Here is a 27,015-nt window from a genome sequence, read left to right as displayed (position 1 = left end):
ATGGTAGGAAACCTTGTCCAACAAAGGTAGATGCCATCCAAAGAATGAAAGAAACGTGCACTATCATCACTGAGGTTAGAAGGTTTCTGGGAGCATGTGTCTTCTATGTTCTTTGGATTCCACATTATGCACATGTAGCTAATCCTCTTTATCAGCTGCTTAGAAAGAATCAGAAGTTTAAATGGACAGAAGCACATGTAAAATCCATGAAAAAGCTAAAGGAGTTGCTTCAATCAGCAACAACTTTGAGAAAGGTAGACTATGAGTGTCAAAGGCTAGTAATTGTGATAGTAGACACCAGCCCTACAGGGATTGGATGGGCAATAGGGCAAGATAACAAAGAAGGACACAGGTATGTGGTAAGATTTGGAGCAAAGGTGCTAAGTGCTCGCCAAAGAAACTATGCACATATAAAGAGAGAGTTATGGGGTATGGTTACAGCCTTGAAAAGTGGGAAAGAGTACCTAATTGGTGCATGTGTGGTTGTAGAAACAGATTGTCTACCACTTCTTGGGATGATTACAAGCTGCTCAACTCCAGACATTGCTATGTTGCGGTGGATTGCCTACATTAAGTCCTTAAATCCTGAGTTTAAGCACATTGCAGGTAAAGACAATACAGTGGCAGATATGCTATCAAGGGCAAGGTATGAAGATGAGTCACAAATGATTGACGAGGGAGATGATGTAGGCACAAAGTTCTATTCTATCTCTCATGTCAAAGGTAACAATGTCTGCATGACTAATCTACTTGAATCATTCTTGAAACAGCTTTATGAAGGTGATTGGCTTCTTATTGGAAGCTACTTGAGTACTCTAACAAAACAGGATGATTGGTTTGAACAAGAATTCAATAGGATACGCAGGAAAGCATATGGGTACTTTTTGAGGGATGGTTACTTGTGGAAGCATCCTAAACAAAAGGGTGCTACAACACAAAGGGTTATATGTAAAAAAGAGTCTCAAGTAAAGCTCATGCAAGAGTTTCATGAGAGTCTATGGGCTGGACACAGGGGTGTATGGGCAACCTTCTCCAAGTTGAAAGAAAAATACTGGTGGAAGGGTATGTATAAAGATGTATCTCAGTTTGTAGAGACATGTGTAACTTGTCAAGTGTATTCAAATGTTCGACATCGTGATGGATTGCACCCTAGATATCCACTAGCCATGCACTATAAATGGGTTGTGGATCTAGTCCCAATGCCTCTAGGACTCTGGCAGATGAGATACTTGGTTCTTGCACGAGAGGACCTAACTAACCAGGTTGAAGGAAGAGCATTAAGAGCTAAAACCACAGAAGCTGTGTGCAAATTCCTTCTTGATGAGGTGATTTGCCGTTATGGTTGTGTGGGAAAAATCACTGCAGATAGAGGTGAACTGGATGCCGAAGAAGCAAGGGAGTTCTTTTCTAGATTAGGAATCAAGCTTTCTCTTACTATAGCTTACAACCCTATAGGCAATGGAAAGAGTGAAAGAGGGCATCCTCCTATCATTAAAGCTTTGGCCAAGGCTTGCGAAGGAAGAGTTGGTGAGTGGCCAAAACTGTTACCATATGCTTTATGGACTGATCGTACAACACATAGCTCATTAACTGGCTACATGCCTACGGAGCTAATGTATGGTCAAAAGCCAGTGATGCCGATTGAAGATACAATTCCCACATGGAATGTACTACCTTGGCAAGAGGGGCTTAGCAAGGAAGATCTCCTTGCACTGCGTATAAGGCAGCTAGAGAGAAGACCTGGAGACATTGAATCTGCAAAAGAACGACTCAAAAATGCAAGGTTGAAAAACAAGGAATACTTTGATAAGCGACATCAACTCAGGAGCAAAGCAATTGACAAAGGTGACTGGGTTTTGGTGTATGATAGTAGCCTTGATAACCAGCACACAGTCATGCGTAAGTTTTCAAAAAGATGGTTTGGACCGTATGTTGTAAAGCATGTGCATGAAAATGCTACTTACAGCTTGTCTGAACTAGATGGTACAGAAGACTAGATGGTAAATTTAACTTGGGGAAAAAAGCATTGATTCTTTATTTATACTATCTCATTATCATCTCACACCCTAACTAGATCCTATATGTAGGGTAAACTCCAATATATATATATTCTATGTATTTTTTTATACCTTTCTTATATTTCTTTTTAAATAGCTACTAGGAGGGAATCAAATTCTAGTGGGACACTAGGTGGCATGATTTCAAAGATACACTTATTTTAATGCATTATTGCAAGCATGATTACAAAACTTTGTCAAGGAGCAATGTCATGCTTTCATATGGCATGAGGTGTCCTTTGGAACTAAATGATAGTCTAGGCTAAGGGGACCACGGGAAGACTTTTGTTGCCAGAAATGGACCCTATTTTGATGAATTTTTTACACAAGGTTCCAAAGAAAAATTCCAAAGAACAATTCGTAGCCTATTTGGTCAGCCAAGATTGAATGCCATTAACTCATCTATTAACCCTTTCATATTACCCATGATACGATATGACCATAGCCTTGATGTTTTCATTTTCGTATTGTTTTGACATTCTCTTTTGTGTTCTTTCTTTGTGTGTGTGAGTGCAAGAGAGAAAGAGTGAGTCTTCTTTGATTGCACTTCTTTCCAAACCCTAGTCTTCATGGCATCTATGGTTTAACTCCTTCATATAGTTTTTGTTGATTTCTCTCACAAACTCTCACAGCCATAAGCCCGGTGCTTTCCTAGCAAGACCGCAAATTTCTCGACAACGTGATTTGTTGATGCCCAATCAGTGGTTTTAGGTAACAAATTTTGACAATTTTGGAGTTATTTAGGATTTTTAATAGTATTATTGTTTTAAGTTTTTTTTTTAAAAATAGTACTATATAAGTCAAAACTGACAACTTGAAGTTCATTTCTTGTTTGCACATTCTAGAAGATCCACTTGAGCACAAACGCACACGCACTCACATCTTGCACCACATGAACAATTCACACGAGTAGGCTGGCACTACGCACAAAACCACCACAACCACTCACACTGTAGAAAGTCCACAGCCGAAAATCCATGCAGAATCCATGGCTTCAAATCCACATCCTCGACCACAAGTGGATAACCCTGTGCCCCAGCCTGCTCCAAACACCCAACAGCCTCCCCAACCATCAAATCCAGATGATCAAAGTAACATGCGACACATATTTGGAGGTCTTGATGATTTAACCCATGCCACTCGCACACCTCTTCCAGATCCCCCACCAATTTCACCTATTCGCAGAGCAACACAATAAACAGAACAGGTATATTTAGGTCCGCTTCAAAATCCACTGCCATCGCCTCCTACCACAACCAATGGTGCTCAGGCCACCCCACATACTATGCCGCGAAAGTTTCCACCGCGAATCAAAGAAAGAGTAATCAAGGTAATACCAGGCGATCCGGTATCTAAAGAAAAAGAGGCCAAGAGGAGGAAAAGACAAAGGGAGAGGGAAAAGAAAGAGGCAGCTGAAAAGAAAGCCCTGGCAGCACAAGAAAGCAGAGAAAACAGAGAGAGCAGGAGGAAAGGCAGAGAGTTGAGGCTGAGAGAGCTTATTTGGCCAACTTACAAGCACGAGCAGATGCAGAGAAGAAGGCGACAGAAGATAGAGCTCAAGCCACCCAACAAGCAAAGGCTGGGAGCTCAAAGACTTCAAAAATCCCTCAGAGAGCCAAGCAATGTGCAAAAAGAAAAAGGGTCAAGGTGACACCAAAAGAGCAGCAAACCCAAGAGGAGAGGAGGAAAAAATACAAAGATGATCCTCCTCAATGGGCTAGGCAGGCGGCTCCTCCACCACCACCAACAACACAAAAAAAGCGGAGATGGAGGCCAGGCACAGTGGCTCTGCGTGAGATCAGGAAATACCAAAAGAGCACTGAGCCAATCATACCCAAAGCGGCCTTCTCTCGAGTGGTGAGAGAGATGATAGATGAATACAGTGATTCTATTACAAGAATACAACGCACAACTTTACGGACCTTACAGGATGCCGTTGAAGACATTTTGGTGCAGCATTTTCAAGATGGCATCTCCTGTATGGCGCATGCAAAGCGTGTAACATTAAAAAATGCGGATTTAGCCTTAGCACTAAATTTAAGAAATGAAGGATGCCTTCATAAGATGTAGTTTATCCCATGTACTCTCTCGTCATGAGATTTGTAATCTTTCTCTAGAATATCAACTGGCGAATTTCTACCATTCTGAGCAATTGTTCAATTTTAATTTGTACATTGTTTTTTATATGTATTTGAATTGTTGGATATGTTTGATTAAAGTTAACCACCATGGATCCATTTTCGCCTGCCGAGGCACACACGTGCACAAAACCTCGAACATGCAGGCACCGGGCGGTTGAGAGGAGCGTCTCGGAGATAATTTTGCAAAACAGGGCGACGGGGGGGGGCGTACGGGCTCAACAAGGGCATGTGATGCATCGGCGGCGCTGGGTGGGGTCGGAGGGTGCAAAAAAAGCCCCTGTGCACCACGGCGCGCAGGGAGCAATTCCACCACTAGCAGAATTGCTCCCTACCCACCGTGGTGCACAGGGGCTTTTTTTGCACCCTTCGACCCCGCCCGGCGCCGCCGATGCGTCACATGCCCTTCTTGAGCTTGTACTCCCCCCCCCGTCGCCCCGTTTCATAAAATTATCTTCGAGACGCTCCTCCCGGCCGCCCGACGCCTGCATGTTCGAGGTTCTGTGCACGTGTGTGCCTCGGCGGGCAAAAATGGAAATTATTGGACAATATGAATAAAAAAACAAGTACTGAATGGTGACAAAAACATTTATTCTTTATTGATTCGAATATTACATCATGGTCGATTGGTGTTTCTACGAATTAAATCTTTCGGTAATAGGCGAATGGCTGACTTGACACCAAGGGATTTTACAATTTCTTCTGGGTTTGTCAACCCTTGACCTAGGCTCAAGCCGTAGTGGGAGAGGATAGAGCCTGGGTGTTTGCCCATAAAGGCATACAATGCTGCCTCTCGATTCCCGATATACATTTATGAGCGTCTAAGGTGAGAGAATCTTCAACGAATATGCCACTTAATGCTTTACACTTTAGCAGCTCTGCAGAACCATTCTTGGAGAACTCTGTGTGAGCAACTCTAAGAATCGATGGCCCCAGATGGCTCAGGTAGTGCCACAGAGAACTATCTCTACCCGTGGAGAAGTTGCGCGAGCCTCCAATACGCATTGCGAACTTATCAACATGATAAGCCGTATGCAAAGCATTTTAATTGATATTAACACTTGTAGTAAGAAATACTAGAAATTCTACCAGGTTTAGATTTATTTACCTCAGTTTCTTCATCCCTCTCTTCAAGATTTTTCTTTGTAAGATCGATGCTAGATCGATCATCTCTACCAATTGCAATCAGTGGTTTGTGTGGATGAAATGCGCTCTCTGGTACGCTTTCATAGAAAAAGGCACATGATTTTATTTCTACTAGTGTACTTGCTATTGCTTGCACCAACTGTTGTTTGTTTTCACTAGGGAGGAAGGAGAGGCTTGGGGAGAGATCTTGGTCTTTGAAATCAATTTGAAAATTGACTTTCTCTTCCTTCCCACTGGGATCCTTCATGCCCGCATAGATAGTAAGCACTGCAAGTGACTCATCTTCTCTGAGTCCTAACATTTTGGCAATGTCGTCAAGGAACAAAAACTGACGATCATCCACCACCATTGGATGCAAAGTGAGAATTTGGAGGTCCGGGATCTCTTCCAACACCTCATCTCCCTTTATCATTCGATCTTCCTCCTCAGTGGTGCTGGGATCTTGCATGAGTACGAGTGCCTTAGATGCTTCGTCCTGCTCATCTATCTCTTCGATAACTTCATTTGATTCCTCCACAATTGTCACAGGAGGTCTTTGGTTGACCTTTTCCTTTGATTTTCCCTTTACCATGCCCTTAAGCACAAGTAGTGTTAGAACCATGTCCCATGAAATAAATTGGGTGCCTATGCACCCCATGCCCAAATCCATGAGATCATCCTCATCCTCTGTCTTGAAGTCCCGTTCCGTGAGGCCTTTAATAAACCTCAATAAGCGAAACCGGTAGTTTTTGTCAGCCACATAGAGATGCTTCAAGAAATCCATTGGCAACCACTCCGTGTCGGATCCCTCAAAGATTATGGCATATTCCTCCATGTGCTGCACCATGTAGTCAAGAAATCTTCTGAATGCCTCTGCATGAAGGTTGGCAGTGGCCTGCATGTCAATTGTCCCCTCGAACACACTGAGTAGTTCATGTGATCGATCTTCAAGTCCTACCCTTTCTAATTGTGTGAGAAGTGCATCAATAGACATTTCCATGGGTTCGTTCGCGAAGAAGATGCGAAGAGAGGTTAGAGCTAGAGTCCTGTGAATGTGAGAAATGAAGTTTAAAAACTAGAAAGTCACTTATATACCCAAAGTAACTTTTTTAAAAGCACTTAAATTAATGTCAAAGTTTTTTAAAACTTTTATTTTAAACAAAATCACGCGAAAAAGCATTGAAAGACACCAACATTGAAAACATTTGTGCTCCACAACAAATAAATTGCACGTTTCAATCAAAAACTTGAACAAGCTGAGAATAAACAAGTATGCGCAGAAACGAGATTTAAAACACAGTATGTATTAATGTGGACAAAATCCATGTCAGTTACAAGCTTTTACAAAAATACATCGCGGAAAAAGAATGTTCTCACAGAGAACGCTCTTCTCTTTCCTGGAGCGAACAATCTTTTCATTGATTACAAAGAAATATTGTTTGGACAAGGTATATTTGAAATTATGACTAAGATGATAGTCATTGTTCACTGTAATGTGGTGCACTGCATCGTTGTGGAGATGTATTTGCAGGTCAATTGATTCTCTAGCAGCAACCTTAGAGTCTAGTGCCTCCCATTCTCCCATCGTATAGGGAAAGACCATCGACAAGCTTTGCTTTGCAATATGGTATCTGAACACCACCTTGTCAGCAACTACAGAGCACTTGATTCTATCTCCTTGGTGGTTGACCACCTTAGTTTCCCATCCAGTTGCAAGAAACCCGCTGATCGCACTTCCCCCTTTGCAAGTCCACATTGTTGGTGTCCTGTGAACACTAGCTTTTAAGTCGACATATAAACACAAACACATGAAGAAACATAAACCATGTTACCGTGGCTTTATGGGAACCATAGGTGCACTTCATTACTGCTTGCACATCCACCTTGATTTTCCTTTTGGTTGCTGTGATCAAGGCACTGTCTGGCTTAGGCCATTCCAAACTCTCCAAGGTTGGCGAGTGAACCAGAGATAGATTACCATATCCATTTCGCCTAGGTGTGACATAAGTATGATCATAAAAAAAAATGTCATGTGAGGCAAGCTTAGAGGACTGACAACCAACATAGAGCAATTTGCCAAGATCAGAGTGGATGGCCTCAAAAGTTCTAGTGAAGGACTCTATTGGCTCCCACTCTACAAAATCGGATGGAAAAACATCTGTAAACATGAACAAAAAGCAATGGAAATCTTACAGTCATCAAAAGAAACACACAAGGCAAAAATACTAAATAGATAACCGAAAAACTTGCAAGAGGAGTAAAAATTATAATTTGCAGGGAACCTCGATGGAGCCGCTGTTGTCTCTAGCTTTAGTTGTGAAGCAACATACACATGCTGCACCTTCGCAAGCCTCTTGCCGTCTTGTGTTTGCTTGAACTCCATGATTCTTACCTTCCAATGGTGTGCTCGAGAAGCCATGTGTCTCCTTGAGACCTTGTGTGCACCTCTTGAGCTGGGTTGCATTGTCACCCACACCATTCGTTTTAACTCCATCGTCACCCAATATCCATTGTCGTCTTGTAGATTGCTGCATGAAATGGAGTCAATGACACTCCTAGGTCGTCGAGTACTTGATGATGCCATGGGAAATAGTGGCACAACCTGCACACAAACACTTATGATTAGACATTGCACATCCATGTTCTCAGTTGTATAAAGAGCAAGAATATTCATCATACACAAAGGTGAAGGATTCCACTTACTTCTATACTGTTCCACCTGCTTGTTGTCTTAATGTGGAAGAAATGTTTCAAAGCTTGAGAGGGAAGTAGATCCTCTCTAGAGAGCTTAATGCAAGAAACCTATTGAGAAAAGAAAGAGGGATGATGTAGCAGAAGGATATGTTGTAGACTTCAGCTTTAGCTAGAGGTGTTTAGTGAAGCCCATGGAGTAATGGAGAACTTCAGTCTGAGGAGAATGCAGCCCTCAAGAATGCAGTAAGCTTGAGGAGGGAAAGGAGGTTCAAAATTCTACTGCAAAGCTTTTGGGAGGGAAAACTGAAAGGAAGGAAAGAGAAACAAGGTGAAGTGAAGAGAAGTGAGAGATGGTACAATAGAGAGAGAGGGAGGGAATGATCAGCATGTTTTTGGAGGGGACCTCTTTTAGGAGAGAGGGGGGAAGAAACTGGCAGCTAGTAGAGAGAGAAAGGATTGGTTTTTACTCAACTATTTAGAGAAAAGTTCTTTTTTTTTTGAATTTTCTCTTTGTATTTTATAAAAGAGTACAAGTTTGACCACTTACTTTTAGGCCCTGCCATACCCACCATTTCAATCCACATGGCATCCACCCATTTGCCCCTTCCATAATGTCCTTTTTAATCCCATGGCAAATAAAGAGGCCCTCTTAGACCCCATTCTCTTCCTAATGGTTAAGGTCTATTAGGTTGACTCCAAGAGAAGTATACAAGAGCTAGGGCTAAAGTAAGTACTAGATTGGCCAACGTTAATTAGAAAATTTCGACTAAAGAGTAGTTAACCCTAGGAATGCTCGTCGGGGTCTAAAGACTAGTGATCTTGTTACTTATACCACTTAAGTATGATCAACATAAAATACAAGGAAGTTTGTGCTATTTGCTTTCTCTTTCCTTTTTCTTTTTTTTTTCTTTTTTGTTATTTTCATAGTTGCTATAAGTCACTGGGGGACTGAAGGTCTCAAATACCAGCTTGAGCATAAACTAGCTGGGAGACTCAAGGTCTCAAATACCAGCTTAACACATCAACTTCCACAACATAAGTCACACTTAGGTGGAATAAGCTAGAGAGAACTATATCCTCATATCCTAAAACATTACTAAAGTTACTACAACTAATAGACTATTTAGGAATTAAAGTCAGCAATTAAGTGGCCTAGTTTAGCCTAAGGTCCTGATACCTACTTAAAGCCAACTAATATACCAAACTCAAAGACAAGAACAAGGTACTAGAAGTTTGAAAAAATTATAGCATCTAAATTGGCAATGTCACAACTTCATAAATTTTATGCATTGTTAGAAACTTAAATGACAAGATGCAAACATGTAATTGTGGAAAGCATAGATAAAAGGAAGTAGTACACCTGATATAATGGAGAACATCCGTTGTAACATGTAAACATCCATTGTTGTTGTTCTTTGAAGGCATCTTTATGTAGTCACAAATTGCACAATAGTCACCACCAAACATCCACCTTCCAGAGGCACATCAGTGGGAAAAAAGAACTTTGCTAATCACTAAACTCTAAAACTGAAACACTCCTAACGTACTAATCCTACCTACCCTTCATCATTCGAGTTATGAGGATCAAAGGTGTTTGATGACATAGGTCTGTTTCAGTGTACCAGATGTGACATGCGTAGGTCGGCGTCAATGATTTTGACTAGTATTGTGCACACTCGTTTACTAATTGCTCTTGCTCTTTACTAATTTTTTTCTTTTTTTAAAAAAACTAGGGTGGTTAGTTACATATATATATATATACATATATATATATATATATGTATATATATATATATATATATATATATGTATATATATATATATATAGATATATATAGATATATATATATATAGATTTACAATTCCTAAAATCGAAAAGCTTAAGGATCAGGGAAAGAAGAGTAAGAGGGAACTAATTCAATAGGCTAACGTGAATGAAGACTCCCCCCTTCCTTGGGTAGATCATACCTTTTGGAACGATGTCGTCACCCTTTGAAACCAATTGTTCCAAGTTGTTATGGGTGAAGGCTTTAACCAATAGTTTTCGACCGCCCTATGCGTTTCATATAGTTGCAAGGGTGGTAAGGTACTCTCCCATGATTTTATTTGCAACGCTATTGTAGGTGGTGAACTTACAATGGGAGGTGTGAACTGTTCCTTGTTTGTATGGATATGTACAATGGTAGGTGAAGGTTGTGTCAAAGCTTCTATTTCCGTATAGTAACTACATGAAGAGCAAGAAGCTTCATTTGACTTCCCTGTTCTTGAGCTAGGTGGAACAAATCGTTCTTTCTTCGGTACCCAAACTAGCTCTGGAGCAGGTGTGTAGCATTCCGTGATTTTTTCCTTTCCGCAATCTTCAACTCGTTTTGGAGCCACAGGATTGGGCTCACATGGGCCAGGTAACAAGTAAGAGCACAATTTATGTTTTGGCACCCAGATTTGATCATTTCCTTCATAGTAGCCTTGGGCTTCCAATAGTTTTTAGAAATCAAATGCAACGTTTCATTACATTTCTTGGCGGGTGGGACCTCTCTTACCAGGCTTTTGTCTTTGAGCACTAGCTATGGTCACTAAAGAAGCTTTAGGGACCCACTTGTATGTTTTCTTTGTTATATTAGGATGGGCCTTGTGTGTCTCAAGCTTTATTTCAACTACAACAGTTGAAGCTCTAGAGAGTTGGGCTATGGGGAATATATGGTTCAACCTCTTGGACATGCAATGTTTTGGGTTTTATTTTCTTAAGAGGCAATATCTCAGGGACTATGGCTTGAGTGGAAAGGGCTAAGAGTTGGTTTCTGTGTTGTGACAGCCCCTGTCCCCCAATCAATAGTGCATTTGGTGGCTATCATCCACGTGTGTCCCAGGTTTATATTACCGTCCATAGTTCCAGCAGGCATGACCAAAAAGTCTTGAGCTACAACCGCATTGTCAGAACTGACAGAAGTGTGTCAGATTCCAAAAACTGCAATTTCTTTCTTGTTGACACCCTTGACTTGGATACTACTCTCAGACAGAGGTGGCTTTCCCAACTGACACCACACCCCATATGATAGTAGATTATACTTAGCACCCGTGTCCAATAAGGCGTTATATAGCACTTTTCCATAGGCACTATTTAGCTCAATAGGGTATCGTAGAGGTGTGTTAGAGTCCAACCAATCATCCTCTGTTTTCAACGTGGAATGCATGTGTAACTCCAAGGTTGGCCGCTCATTGGCGTCTTATGCGTTGTTGTCGCTCTTTAGCCTCAGCTTGAGCTTGTATCTTTTTAAGCTCTGCCTGTTCTTTGGCTGCTTTCTTTTCATTTATTCTAGCACGCACATTTTCTTGATATCGTCGCCTCTTATATCTCTTACTCTTCTAGTCTAATTTTTTATTACGGTCGATCTCTAGTGAAGAGTCACTAGATGAATCGCTACTTGTGTCTTCTGCTCCCTTGGATAGATTCTCATCTAGGGTACCACTGGGCCTTGAATGGTTTGTCCCCACATTTGCACTAAGATTCAACTCAAATTATTTGTCCTTAGAGTCAATTTCAATTGATGATTCTGGCCCCAAATCATGTGGGCTATAGTCTTGTGAGACGCTACTGGTTCCAATGTCAGTCAGACCTTCATCTTGTAGGTCATCAGAAGCTATATGCATTGCTTCTAGCATATTGAAGGGTATGAGTGGTGGCATTTCATCCCCCTCAAGTGTTACCCAGGTCGTCCCCCTATTTCCCCAAGTATATATGGTTGTTGCTAGGTGATGTGGACCCAATCCACATTGTGTGACTCAGTCATCCCAGGTAGTACATCCATATAAGGAGAATCTTCCCCGACATCGGTGTCCGCTTTGCACATGTAACAATATTGCAATGGGGTCGAGCGAACTGTGGTGTCAGATCTATGATCAATTATAAACCTGTTTCCTAGAGAATGTGCTCGACCAGTTACAAGATCCACTCGAATGACAGAATCTAGGAACTGCAAGTAGACATGGTTTTTAGACCAGTCATGCACCATTTTTGCTTCCTTGATGAATGGAAGTCCTAAGATCATCAGAGATGCCATAGTGTGCTTGGAGAAATCCATAACAATGAAGGTAATTCTAATTTTATGTCCAAAGACCTTGATCTTGAGATCTTCTAGCATCCCAATAGGTTTAACAATAGACCCATTGGCCATCTTTACTACTATGGTTGTGGTCACAAGGTGAGGTCTTCCCATAGTTTTCCAAAAAAAATTAGCCACAATGCTAACCCCGAGGCACCATCAAGGATTCCCTTCACAGTTAATCCCTTGGTAGTGATTGGTATGGTTGCATTGGATTCATCACCCTCAAAGTATTGTCCCAACTTGTTAAGAGGTATTTCTACAACAGGGTTCTCATCTAGGTTGGGTTGTGGATCTAAGTGTTCCTCCTCTATTGGCATCTCCCTAACTCCATCCATCTGTGCAAATTGTGGTAGCCCGATCTTCAGTTCTCCATTGAGGAAAGCTTGAAGAGCTAAGAATAGCTCAGGATATCCATATAGTTTGGACATGATGGTGATTCTGACTTTTGAAGCCATGAAATCCATCAATTTGGCAATATTTAACGGAACCTTTTGGGCTTCAGTCCCTTGACGTGGTGAAGCTGGGATCTCCATTTCTTTGATAGGGTTATGTAGTCCCTCTGTAAACATTCTTTCCAACAAGAAGTGAGTACGCCCACTTTCCCATGACTTCAAGTCACTTTCTTCTTGGATGACACTAGGTATGGCTAGGGGTCTATGGACTTTTTGAGGTTTTTGTTGCATAGGGAACATTGTGTCTATAATCTGGATCTGCCTAGGTGCTAGCTCTAGATCCCTTTGGGTATCTTCTACCAAACTCCTTAATTGCTTGACTCGGTCGATCTCCTCTGTAGGGTTTGGATAAGTTTCTATCTTCTTCTTGGATCCTGGCCATTGTGGCTCATGATGATCTTCCTTGTTGGTTTCTTTCTTACTGATCGTTTTGGTCTCCATGGTTTCACCTGATCAGAATCCTCTTTAGCGTTGTTCATGTATACGGGGTCATCACTAGTCCCTATGTTGGTCTTTGAACTGGGGTCTGACTTCGCTGCTTTTTGCGATCTCTTCCTTCGTGTTTTCTTCTTTTTTTGAGATTGGGCAATTGATGTCGTGCTTCTTTCTTCAAGAATATAATTTTGTTTATGGAGCATCGATCATGTGAGTACGTTTACTGGTATGACAGGTGTAGTTTGTGATGGCTCCTTCGTAACCTCAATCAAATTTAATGGCGTGATCTTCGGTGCATTTGGATTATTTGGACATTGGGCAATCAAATGATCTATGTCACATTGATTACACATGAGTATCGGAATTGTAGACGTGCTCGCTTGATTGGTTTGCATTAGTGTGGCGTTCTTTTGTAGCCTAATAGGACACTCGGCCACACGTTGTGGACCTCCACACTCATAACATTGAATAGGTGGTCTCTTGGTAGTGTAATTGATATTTTGGCCTCTTGCAGCAAGAGCAGCTACTTGATAAACAGGTTTGACGTGTCCCCAATAGTCCTCCATGTAGTATTGTGGACTTTCTTCAAGCGCATCCATCCCATAGGCAATATTAGGGTCTATATCTTCCTCACAGCCTTCCAAACAAGCAATAGATGACTCACAACCCACTTGATTCACAGAAGTGATTCTCGGATGTGGTGGTTGCGGTCCTAGCACTGGAGGTGGTAAGGGTGTTGTTTGAACAACATTTTGGGCCCTAGGGACCATGTGTTGTGACGTTTGTTCAAGAGGTGGGGCCGGCATCAATGCAGGCACTCGAGGTGTGTCTCTCCATGCTAAGGTTGGTCTATTGGCCATCGTGCACTTAAATACTATGCAATCCTTAGCTTGATGACCATACCTCCCATAGGCATTGCAATTCCCATTGAATTTCACTCTAAAAGTAGAGCATTCATTGTACTATGTGGACCATAGCATATTGAGCATCATTGTTGCTCCCTTCTTGGATACATATGATTGTTTTGCGGAGCACGATTGTCTCTAAGACTCTCTTGAATGGCCTTGGTGAGATCTGCTAAAGTCATCTCAGACATCTTTGGATCCTTAGCAATAGGCTTTAGGGTCATTTTGGCTGATGTCCCGATGCTTGCGAGCTAATAGATTTAGGCTCAACAGACACTCTTTCTCCTTGAATCATTAAATTATCCTCCAATTGGATCACATTGGTGGTGACTGCTTCCCAAGTGGTGATACCTCTAATGACTAGGCCATTGTAGATATCCTCATGTCGTAATTCCCTAATGAATCTATCAAGCAATTGATTATTATTGAAGCACTCATTTGGATTACAACGAGAATTCAAATGCTGTAACCGACTAATAAAGTCTCTCACCAACTCTCCTTCCTCTCGTTGGGCATTCTGGAGCTGAGAGGCTACACCCCCAAGCACTCCCTCTCGTATGTATTCTTTCAAGAACAGTCTTCTAAGAGTAGGGTAGATTGTTTTTTCTTCCATCCTTAGGGTTCTATACCAATCCCCTGCCTTCCCAATTAAGGTTAGGCTTAAAGCATTACTCTTATGCAGGTCATTATGTTCTCCTAGAGAATCGCATATTTGTTCAAACACTTCGATATGCTTTCTCACATCCCCGTCTCCACTAAATTTTTGTGTGATCTTGGCTATTTGTACTGCCTTACATCTAGGTTATCTATCAGGCATGTTACGCATATTCTCAGCAATAGATCGATCGATAGCTTGAGAAAATGTTGCCAAGTCACCTAAGTGAGCAGGCACTGTGGGTGAAGGCGCTCCAGAGACTACATGTGAAGTAGGTATTGGCATTGGGCTTGGCGCATAGGAAGCCCTTGGGTTCCAAATTTGGTACGGTGTTGTGCCATGTGGCGGCCCAAAGTTCATATGTGTAGCCCTAGGCATAACATACATTGGATGTGACATGCTAATGCTAGCCGGTATGGTCCCGTTGAAATAAGAAGTTGGGTGTTGTGGTTGTGGAGCATAGGTTGTTAAAACAATGGAAGGGGTAGGGACTACATGAGTACAAGGACCCATAGGTGTACACGATTGGTACACTTTTGTAGGTATTATTGTAGGCATTGAGCTACCATGTAGTGGTGCTTTACTAACAAATCAAGTCCATGGCGTGTTTCTTGGCATGCCCATCATTGGGGTAGGCATGGTAGCCGTGGTGTCATCAAGGGAAAGATGAGCTAGACTTGAAAAGGTAAAGCTATCACTTGTGGGCTCAGATTGCACTCAGACCCCTGGCGAAACAACATATAAAGGATCCATCGGACTTACGGAGGGAGTCTCCATTTGCGATAAGGTTGGTTGTTTAGCCTTCCCTGTATCCAAGAATCTCATGAGACCCGTTGAAGGCATGTGGATCCCCTTGTTCTCTCTCTCTAGCTCAATAACCTTATGGATGACCTCACAAACCCTTTGTTGTTGATCCTCCACACTAGTAGCACCCGTTGTGGATTGTAAGAAATCTAACCAACCCACGTGATATGTGTGACCTGTGTATAGGTCCGTTAGAGTTTCTGTTTGTAGTTCGTACTCCCATTTCTCATTTAGGAACGCTCCATCTAGGCTTCAAGTGCTAGGGGTGTCTTTTGAACTAGATGCAATGTGGCTCTCTATGGGTTGACCCTTAGTGGTCGCTAATTCAAGAGCACTCGATTGCTCTCCTAGCAAGGATATTGACATAGGAGCTTTCGATTTTATCTTCATTGCTCCGCCTTGCGTAAGCTATCAGTTTCCTTTTCCCTAGCCGCGATGATGTACCGCTCAACTTCTTGTACTTCAGCAAAGCTTCTACCTTCAGGTAATATAACCTTAGAGGGGAATAGCTCTAAAGATTTAGGGGTGACAGTGAATGGAGTAATCACGTGCACACTCTCTAAGGGCATAGGGTCTATGTTGGTCATGAATGGAGAATTTACTTCCCCACCCCCCTCATTTACATCATTAGCTCCATGTTCGAAGCGAGTGGCTCTACTAAAGGTTTCCTTCAAGCGGTAAGCACGCTCGGCCCGGACCGTGGGTCCATGGCATGTATGTCTGGCTTGAGCTATCGGGATTAGGCATTGGGTAACCCTCCATGACATTGTAGTCAGAGAAAGAGTCACTAGCCGCTATGTTTGGGTCCTGGTTACTACCTTGGGTCCTCGCCTCGCCGAGGGCCCGGAACATAAGGTAGGTGGATATTAAGAACTCGCGTAAGTCGAAATGCTCGCTAGTTGCTCGGTCTCTAGCACATGATGAGAGTGCATATGCATGTGTCTTGGGCACCCTACAAGCGTCGGCGAATAACTTCGAAGGTTAACTGCTTGCTTTTTTAGGCGTTTTGCACCCCGTTTTCACTCGTATTTTGATGTTTTTTAATGTTTTTTAATGATCAATTTTTGGATTAGAGTGTGTGATAGCTTGAAACAAGCATATTGCACAGGGCATCATGGTGTACTTTATAGCACATCGTTCGGTTAATCGAAGATTCGATGGTCCTCAAAAGGGTCGATTTTTACTTAGGCGTGACGCTAAAATAAGTCATCCTAAAGGGTGACTGAGGCTTGAGCCTGAGCGTGGGCTTGGGCTTGGACATCGGGAATATTCCTGATCCTGGTCCTACCTTTAATTTTTTTATTAAAAAAATTGGTTTTTTTTGGGATAAGGTCGTTATGGCCGTGCTGCGCGCGCGAGCACACACACACCTAACCTACCTACTTACAACTGACATAGCTATTGCTACACACTAACACAGTACTACAACAACTCATTAGCTAACAGATCTACTTATTGTACATTACAAAACTAACATTATAGCTCTTCTACCTTAATTCTAACACCTTATGAACAAAAAACACAATACCTTTCACTACCTTATTAACAAAAACATTACACTGCAGCAAAACAAACTCCTTCTCAACACACACACCTTCCTTCTCTACCTACATTTCATAATGCACCACAAAGCAGCATAGAGTGCTACTCGAGCTTAATACAGGGCATTTCCCCGACAGCAGCACCAAAAATGTGCGCGTCTATCGAACGTGTCAATGCAAGGGACTTGCCGTACACTGTGTGCGAGCCACAAATGGATGCAAGCACACAACCAGACTAATCTATCAAACTCAATAGAGGAAGGGTGTGTCACTCACCGCCCTACGCTCGCCTTTGTGGAGGATTGGTCAAAAGAGCCAAAAACACAAAATTGTCAAAACTGCCACAGCAAACTGTAGAAGTCAGTTTTGGTTGGAAAAAATTGATCCAAATTCAAAAATTCTTGGTGAGCAAGCTACAAATATCACAAGCTATCAATACTCCAAAAAATCAGATCCAAAAGTGGTGGAGCATGGATCGTGATCCATGTACCTCTGAGAAATTTTTGAGAAAAAACTTTTCAAGCCTGTAGAGCAGAGACCATTGTGAACAGAAGTCCCCAAACAAACTTTGTCAAAAAAGTTCAAAAATTGGGTCAAAAGTGTCAAAAACAGTGCAAGATAAAAACCCTAAAACAGACCTAGGGATTGACTTTTGCCTGGCCTAAACAAGTCCAAATCACACAAAAACCACATAGCTAGCATGAGGAGACCGAGTCTTACCGTGTGGCGAGCGAGATTTTTCGAGCGAAGGAAAATCCGAGCAAATGAATAAGGAAACCAAATGGGCTTTGATAAGAAAGATGAATGAAGATCCTACTTTAATAATAGTAGGATCTTGAATGCCTAAGTAATCGTAGCAATATGATTGTTCAAAATTAGACTCTAGATTCTTTTGCACAATTGATACTTGATGTCGAGCAATGAGAAATCCAAGCTAGGAGCAAAGCTATTACAAACCATGCAATGATCCACAACTACATTCAACACCATAATTTTTATTTTAACTTTAAATTTTACGGAGCAATCTAATGCAAGTCAACAATGCTCATACATCTACAAAGTTTCTAAAATTGTACTAAGAGAGAATTGCCATATCTTATACAAAAAAAATAGAGATTTCTTCATATTTGTAAGATAACAAGTGGAATATAGAGAACAGCATGTCGTGCCTCTGCACTCTAATGCCACAACAAGAAATGCTATGGTTTTATCTCGTGACTATGAAGAGTCACACTCATCATCAATAAAGACATTGCGTCTCTGACACTTCTTGTGGGTGTCAAAATCGTATCGTATATCAGCAGCAGCCATGGTTTTTGCAATCCCCTCAGCATAAACTGGCAACACACTTCCACACAAAAAGAAAAAGATAAGTCTCACAATCCACATGCAAGCAATAAAAAATCTAATCCTAAAAGCACAAGAAATCTCAAATTGTTGTTTGAATCATTATCCATAATTTTCAAATACTAAACAATGATACAAAAAAGTGACAAAATAGCATAAAAGTATGATGGAAACATAAAATAGGTGGGGGAAATGAAGTGTAAGGTGGACTCTCACTAGTCATCAAAGGGGTTGACACGCGAAGGCATGTCACCCACATCATCAACATCAAGAGAGGTGGAGGCTCCCTCTCTGCTTCGCTTTTTAGGGCGAAATAATGGTTGCACATAATCTGAAATCAAAGTGTCATCAATGTCGACTACTGCAAACACACGCCCTGTGCCTAATCATGCTGCCAATACGAGCGTTGTACCACATCCCAACTCCAAACAAAGACCTCCAGGCCTACAAAGAAGCTCCACAAAACATGCAATAAAAGAGTGACTTCGTTGGAAGCCACCACGCCATGGCTCCCCTGATGATGATCTGGATAGAGAAGACTCTGGAAGATGGTGCATCATGTAAGAATCCAAAGGTTGCATGCCAAGCCGATTGAATAGTGGGGTGCTCTCAACCACAAAGCAAGGTGGTTGTATGCAAACCCTATGCACCATAAGTAAAAGAGAACAATGACACTACACCACCACATGGACAATTAGAGGACAATCACAATAATAATAACACACCAAAATGAGAAACAAACAAGTTAATATGTAGAAGAGCATTACCTCAATCCGACCACCAAAGCTGTTACCATAACCATAAGCTCCATGATGGAGGACCACAATACGACGATGAATAGCCATCTCTGATGCACGACAAAATCTCTCAACCCAACCAATGGTATCTCCTGCAAGAGGTTTCAAAAGTCACAATGGAAAACACACAACAAAAATCAACAAGTATTGTATAAAACTATGAATGAAGCAAAAACCTGCCATAAAGACCATGATCAACAACCACCCTAAGTCTGAAAAACTCGAATATGCAAGTTGCATGCCTGCACGAACATGATCCTCACTACAAACATCCCAAAGGGGTACAACAGGGGAGGCTAATGGGGAACCACCAAAGGGAAGATCCAAAAAAATAAAATCAGCAGCCCATGCCACTGTTCTCCCACCACGCACGCACAAGGTCCCATCGAGGCGTGCACATCCCATGTGCTCATGAACACGAATCCATGCCGGATGTCGAACACCGGCCCTAAAATCAGCAGTAATGGCTATGTAGTCCCCAAAAATGGCCATGCATCATGGGTCAGGCAATGAGGACAGAGAAGACAAGGGAGTATCAACGATGTAGACAAAAGAAATGGTTTTCTTTGCAACAATCTCCCCAAGAGGTACTGCGATACAAGAGACAGTACAAAGTGACTTAACTCCAGTAAACGAACGAAACAAACAATTGCATCACAAGTGAAAGCTCACCATGCTCTCCCTCCATGTTTGCATCCACCCTAGTCTCAACAATCACCTCCTTTCCCTTGCGAGAAGTATTTGTAGCTTGAAAAAAGCAAAGAAACACAATATTACCGGTATGTATAACAAATAACTTTAGGAAAAAGAGAATTTTAAGCTCTTAGACAAATTATGTTTGAGGCTATTTTGAGTAGCCATTTACCGGATATAACCTCGTCCACTCTAAGAGGGAGAGGCACATCGACGGATGTGCCACCAACTCTCATAGTATCGTGAAGCTCTCTCTCTCTCTCGCCAATACATGCCCGGAAGCCATGTCTATCCACCATGGACATGCCTCCATCTCCCAAGTAGTGAGCTTATGCATGGAAGGGGAGTACATGCATCCTTCCCCAGTAGATAGTTGTGCCCACTGCTTAGCTAAGAATGGAATCCCTGGTAGAAAGCCTTTTCCAACCAAGAATAATAGAAATCTAAAACAAAATAACAAAATAACAAAATAACATCACTACACACTTTGTAATTATGGAAAGCTTGAAATAAAAGTATGATGAGCTTGACCTGTAGGCTAGCCGCTGAGATGCCATGTGTACCGTGTCCACTTTCTTCATAGCTTGCTTGTCAACATCTTTTGTCTTAGCTTCAAGAGAGGTCTCCAAAGGATAAAGATAGGGTCGTGCTTCAAACTTGAGTTCCTAAAAGTAAGAGGCAAGAGAGCAATCATGAGGCAACAAAATACCACCAGCAATGTTGCTCAAGTCCTCCACAAACTTTGTGGCCCTATCAAAAATCCTTTGTAGAAGGCCCTCTCTACAGATCCAACTACATAACAAGGAAGTTGAGAAAAAACTAAAATAATCACAAAAACTATAAACTCTACATCAAAGATTCTTGAAAGTCAAAAGAAACTTTACTCACATGCGATACACATGATCTCCTTTCTTTAAACCATAAGAGGATCTAGTAATCTTATCTACCTCAAGCAAGGAAACCCATAACAATTTTCTCAAGACAGAAGCATCATGCATAGCAATCAAGTTCAGTTTCTCAAGCATAGCCCAACTATCAGGACCCCATTTGAGTGCAAGAACTCGAACCATCCAATCCGGTCCAAGATTCGGATCAGCAATATTTAGCAGCTGCAGTTTTTGAGGAACGAATAGAAAACCAAGTTTAAACAGCTATTACACTATGTGCAAAACACCCAAAACAAAAATAATTCAACCACCTTCCCAACGCGCTCTCCATATTTGAGTGCTAAATCATTCAATATTTTCTCCTCCTCTTTTATTAGTTCTTCGTTTGTCATTGTGTGCCTAGCTTGCTCTATTCTTTGGCTCAATTCCTTGGACATTTGAACCTTCAACACATACTTAAAAATAAATAATTTGCACAAAACAAGCACATACACTTTGGCTCAATTACTTGCATATTTTATCCTTGAATACACAATTTAATATATGTAATTTTCACAAAAAGAAAATATAAGATCGTTCCAAAAAAGCAAGCCAAAGATACTCACATCGTATAAGAGCTTTCCCAAGTATCGACGAGTAAGTGGATACCAAGGCTCCACACCCTTCGAGTATTTCTTACACACTGCAGCAATCAACTTTTGATCTTTTTCTGGTAGCTCTGTTACATAGGCTTCATGATCTGCTGCACAAATGTGGGAGCAGTTGACAAGATCATCCCTAAGATGCGTGACTACAAGGGCATGTGTATTCATGCTATTCCAAGGTCATATACAATATATACAAAGTCAAAAACAAAGCATAGAAAATTGCTACTAAAATATATAGAAAGTCATGAAGCTTACAAATTCATTCTTTGCAAGCTACTAAGCAAATCTATCTCTAGCACTCGAGTAGGATCAATAACTGTACAAAGCACACTACAATGTTTCTCTCGATCAACGGAGAATCTCTCTTTAATAGCAGCCATCCAAGCGACCGTTTTATGATTACCCTCCCCAACATAGAACATTTTATTAGAGAGAACTTGAAGATTTGGTCTTTTAGAAAGCTCAATTTCAAACTCTTTATGTATATCAACCCATATTGGGTCCCATGAAGAAAGAAGGTCCTCTGCAAAAAAGATAATCATAGGCAGAAAAGCACACTCAACTACTATTTATGAGAAAAACAGAAAACAACATAGAAACAGAGAGTAGGAAAGACCAAAGCAGAGAAATGAAATACCTGTCACATAAGCTTCCTCCTTCTTGCAATTCCAAACTAAAACAATAAAAGCTCCTTTTTCTTGCATGTAGCCCTCCTTTGCAAAAGCAGCTTTCAATCCACTAACATCATCTCGTAAGCCTCTCACCCTTGAATAAGGGATCAATCGACATAAAGGAATTGGTGGACAGTCAAAACAACTGAACATGCGAGTACATTGAAGAATATCTTGACCTCTATGCATGTAAAGTTTATGCTCTTCCCCTGTCTCAGTCTATACTGCTACTTCATCTCTTACGACATAAGGCACTATTTGAAAACATGCCTCTTGTGGGGCAAGAGATTCATCAACTTCATTTATGGAGCCAAGCCCCAAGTCCTGACTTTGCATCTCCTCCTCCTGTGTCTCCAAACCATCTGTCATATCCGTGACAGAGACTACACTTATTTGATCACTGCTCTCTAAGATACTGGAAGCTTGAGTTGAAGAAAGCTGTCTCCCTCTGCGACCTCGTCCACGAATTGAAGGACTTGCAAAACAAAACCAAAAACAATTTAATTACTTCACTAAAATTCCCTCTAGGTGTCCATGCCGACGCGAATGCCAAGAGGCAATTCAAAAAATCAAAACTTTATCTTATTGATCTTCACCTAAGAATCCATGTCGGCTTGGATTGATAGAGGGGAGCTAACAATTTCAAAAAAGTATGGTCAATTATAAAAATTAATCTCGAGAAATTCCCTCTAGACATCCATGTTGGCGTGGATGGCTTGACTGAGCTTACTTAGCTTAATAAAACATGATAAAATTCAATGAAAAAATGAATCACTACCGCTAAACAAATGTTGCAAGAAACTACTTCTAGCCATCCACGCCGGCATGGATGGCTTCAGGTAGTTTTAAGAGAAGCTATACAGGCCTGAATATTCTCAGAGAGAGCTTATAAGCAGGTAGATTTTCACATCCAAAACTCCTTCTAGCCATCCACGCCGGCGTGGATGGCTACAGGTAGTTTAGGCTTAGAATCATAATGATAAGGAAGCTACACAGAAGTCCTGGCAGAGCCTTGGCAATTTATCCCAACACAAGCGCTTCAGTTTGAGTTTTCACCATGATTCTCCTATACACTAGCTAGAAGGTCTCTCTCTCTCTCTCTCTCTCTCTCTCTCTCTCTCTCTCTCTCTCTCTCTCTCTCTCTCTCTCTCTCTCTCTCTCTCTCTCTTTGCAGGGGGTGCACTACCCCTCCAACATCTCTCTTGGGCTTTACCGAGAGCGTTATAGTTACAAAAAGGTTCAAATTCCAATTGAAGAGTTACAGTTATTACAGAAGGCTTCTCATTTTAATTAAAACATAAGCCTTAGAAACATAGCTTTAAAACATTGAAAAAAAAAACTACCTGTAGCCATCCACGCCGGCGTGGATGGCTACAGGTAGTTTACAAATCTACCTGGCAGGAGGTTTTGGGGCCGACGTAGACTCCCTTCTCCCCATGGCCGAGTTAGACTCCCAGCAGGTTCTCCCTTCTCCAAGCTCCGAGCTCCGAGCTTGACTCCCAGCAGGTTCTCCCTTCTCCGAACGTTATCAGCTTGAGAGCTTAACTCATTAGTTAGTGCACTCAATTAGCGCATGCTAAATTCCCACAAGTGGGCGCAAGCAAGCCGCTTGGTGGCGATCAGGTGGAGGGGAGAGGCGAGAGGGAACCTGAGGCGAGATGGGAACCTGAGGTTTGGCGTGAAAGGATTGGCAAAGCAGCAAGCCGCATCACACAACAAAGAAAGCGCAAAGACAGATGAGAGAGAGTGTTGCAGGAACGTTAAGTCTATACCTGTGAATTTCTTTAAAGATATACCTGTCGATTGATATAAAAAACTACAGTAGGGGCCTAGAGGGCCCCTTTCATATTATGATCGTTCCCTATGTTTCTTTCTTTCTCTCTCTCTCTCTCTCTCTCTCTCTCTCTCTCTCTCTCTCTCTCTCTCTCTCTCTCTCTCTCTCTCTCTCTCTCAGGAGGTAATAATTAGTGCATGGAGTATAGCTAATGATCATGGAGTTGCCCACTATTTTTTTCTAAATTTTACGGGTAATTTATACCAAATTACACTATATCTTTTCTAAATTTTACGGGTTTTTTCACCAAATTACACTATATCTTTTCTAAATTTTACATATGTGGAACAACGAAAATTTTGCATGGTAATTTATACCAAATTACACTATTTTTTTCTAAATTTTACAGGTTTTTTCACCTTCAAATATAAAATTTAAAGGTAAATTTCAAAATTTGTAGTTGGGATTTCACTATATCTAGGTTTTTTCCGAGCTTGATTAAAGAATATGAAACCATGACTCCGTTTTTAATTTCTTATCATGTAATTTGTCACAAACTACCATGCAAAATTATAACTAAAAAAATAAAGCAATTACTCGTATTAATAGACAGTCAGTCTTCTTATGAAAAGCTACAAATTTTCTGCCTTTCAAGAAATTCAATCTCACGACAAGGGGTACTTTGGGAATTTTGAAAAACTTGAAGAGCATTTTACAAATTTGTGACCAAGAACACTTAGCATGGGGTAAAGACCCTTAACTTCAGCATGGGATATTGTGCATGGGACATTTAACTGGGTAGGTGAAGTTCGGTTGTCATTAATATGCTTGATTGATTGAAAATCATAAAACTCAAAGAACTAAAAGCAGGGTCATTTTTTAGTGTTTTAAAAATTAAAAGTAGGTTCGTTTTTTTAAGTTTTTTAAAACTAAAACAGGTCCTTTTTAAATGTTTTAACACTAAAAGCAGGCTCGTTTTTTGAACACTTTATATTTCATTGTTTGACTATATTATATAGTGAATTATTATTTCTAATATATATTTTGTAAAACAATAATTAATGTTCGTGTGAACACAAACGTGCAATATTGCTGGCGGCTTGTGCTTATGGATAGAATTTTAAAGATATCACTCTATTCTATTTACACCCGCTGTATCAAAAACAACCATGCCACTGCTCTTTGATATTCTTACCTTCTGCTAAACACACTATTAACCCATGGGGAGATGCATTATAGTTTTTGGTCCAAGGCGTGAACAGAAGCTAGTGCTTATGTTCGATACCAGAATTTATTCTTTGAGAGTTGCTTCTCTGCAAGAACATTTTGAGCTTCGTGATGCTAATTTCTGTCTTCGTCCACTAACATTATCTGGACCGCAAGGCAAGGTAGAAGCTACTATATCATCAGATGGTGAGCAAACTTTTATGCTTGATCATGAAAAACACCAGTTCTACAAGGTGGATATGAGAAGTGAGGATCAGATTGATGTTGCCATTGGCAGAGTTTCTCAAGACATGAAAGACAAGAAAGTACCTCTCTCTGAGATCAATGCGAGTGTTATTGACATGATTAAGTGCATGCCATTGCAAAGCAATTTATATATTGCCCTCCATCAAGCCAAGGAAGTGGTCTGTACTGATGAGCTACCAGCTCATTATGATGGGTATATTGCTTTTGAATTACCGCCATCTGGTAATTCTTCAGGTATGAGTGGTATGGAGCAAAGACATGATAGTCACATGTGGACAGAGTATGTCACTTGTAGCAGTGATAGTTTTAATGGCATTGTCAGATTTAGTAGATGTTCTGAGCATTTGCGCTGCATCAACATTGATTGTCCATTGTATTTGCGCTCAAATATGTTCAATGAGTCTAAATGGTGAGGTCGGCTTGTTAAATCCAGTCCTAAAGGATTGATCTCTTCTCAATATGGCACACTCATATGCACTCATTGTGGACAGATTCCCGAATGTGTATCTACATGTCCTGCAGTAATTTACTATTGTTTGCCTAGAGATAAGCATAATTGTACTAGGTGTGCTTTGCATCTTGGAGAACATAATCATCCATGTGCAGAAGGGAGGAGTCGGATGGTTGAAAGTCACATAGATGAAATGTTGCTTGATCGAGCAAGTCGGGACCCTATGGTGACCGCGAAACAATTGGAAAGGGCCACCACTAATGATCTTATCATGGAAAAGCTTATTGGAGCAGGTTCAACTGCAAGTGCTATGATTGAAGATTTGGAATTTGCTGAATTCCTTGACAGTATGACTCCCCTGTCAAATAAAAGGAGAGTCGAACGAAGTTTGGAGTCTGCAAAAAGATCAAAGAATATCACTTCAAAAGGTCTTGAGGCAGTGCTTGACTTGAAAATCAAGTGCAAATATCCTTTTATCCATAGTATCCTTTTTCCAGGCCAATTGGGTGATAAAGTACAACCTCATGTATTTAAAATGTCAATTAAGGGACCGGGCAGTGGAGTTGATTTGGTGAATTGCATGCGTCCTGGAGGTAATTTGGAGCAAATGTGGGTGCACTTTGATCATGTTCACCGTGTTCAAGGATGGCCGACTATGTCAGCGCATGTCTACGACCCTTACGTACGAGGGCTACTCACCATTGCAACTGCTGAGTTTAGCGTGGAAAATAAATATGCTCAGATTGAATTTTGGAAGATACTGAACAATGTGGTTAAGCAACAAGGTTTTGATAAGTCAGAGTTTAGGGGATTTATGGTAGATGAAGCCAGTGCCAATTGGATTGCTGTGCATACTGTTTATTTTGGGGGAGAGCAAAGAAGTCTACTCCAGACAAAGAGAGATCATGTTTGTTTCATTGGGAGCAAAGTATGGTTCAACATACTGTCAAGTGCATCCGTCCAGCATTTCAAGAGGAGCACAAGATTTTGTGTCGCAAGTGGAGAACTGCACCTACAGAGAATGCGGCTGAGCATTGTAAGGGAGACCTTAGAAGATTTTGGAAAACAGGAATGGCCATTGAAGGGGATATTTCTTCATTGGAGACATGGTTAGCTTGGTGGGATGTACGAGTTCCTCATTGGGGGGAAAGATTTATATCACAAGATGCTGCAGGTATCTTTGGTTCCTAACACAAACTTGTCTGAGTCAAAACATGCTAGTGTGCGTGCCTCGGTTGGTTACAAGGATCACATAAGTTTGTATGAGTCAGCATGTGCATATATGGCTTTAGCTGTGCTTCAAAGTGTGAAATATAATGCCTATTTGAAAGGTGTTGGGAGCTCCACCGGTCCCGACATTAAAGAT

At 41.2% G+C, this 27,015-nt stretch overlaps 1 protein-coding gene across 4 annotated transcripts; it reads right to left on the bottom strand.

Annotated features, from left to right (window-relative positions):
- Positions 1 to 17,603: 17,603 nt before the first annotated feature.
- On the bottom strand, positions 17,604 to 21,790 carry LOC147424935 (uncharacterized). Of its 4 annotated transcripts, none has more exons than XM_086499946.1 (7): positions 21,239 to 21,790; positions 20,278 to 20,411; positions 19,919 to 20,189; positions 19,726 to 19,800; positions 19,230 to 19,643; positions 19,024 to 19,145; positions 17,604 to 18,257 (listed from the first exon to the last, which is right to left on the bottom strand). In XM_086499946.1, the coding sequence occupies exons 5-7, from the start codon at positions 19,543 to 19,545 to the stop codon at positions 18,237 to 18,239; spliced, it is 459 nt and encodes a 152-aa protein (XP_086356072.1). In that variant the 5' UTR covers positions 19,546 to 19,643; positions 19,726 to 19,800; positions 19,919 to 20,189; positions 20,278 to 20,411; positions 21,239 to 21,790; the 3' UTR covers positions 17,604 to 18,236. The 4 variants fall into 4 exon arrangements, with proteins under 4 accessions (XP_086356072.1, XP_086356068.1, XP_086356070.1 ...); XM_086499942.1 differs by lacking the exon at positions 17,604 to 18,257 and adding an exon at positions 18,286 to 18,930; XM_086499944.1 differs by lacking the exons at positions 17,604 to 18,257; positions 19,230 to 19,643 and adding an exon at positions 18,286 to 18,930.
- Between the last annotated feature and the right edge of the window lie 5,225 nt (positions 21,791 to 27,015).

Source organism: Adiantum capillus-veneris, chromosome 25 (assembly GCF_014529385.1).
Source record: "Adiantum capillus-veneris isolate H3 chromosome 25, ASM1452938v2, whole genome shotgun sequence".
Taxonomy (NCBI): Eukaryota; Viridiplantae; Streptophyta; class Polypodiopsida; order Polypodiales; family Pteridaceae; genus Adiantum; species Adiantum capillus-veneris.
The sequence above is the reverse complement of the archived record's forward strand: the minus strand, read 5'-3'. Positions and strand labels throughout refer to the sequence as shown.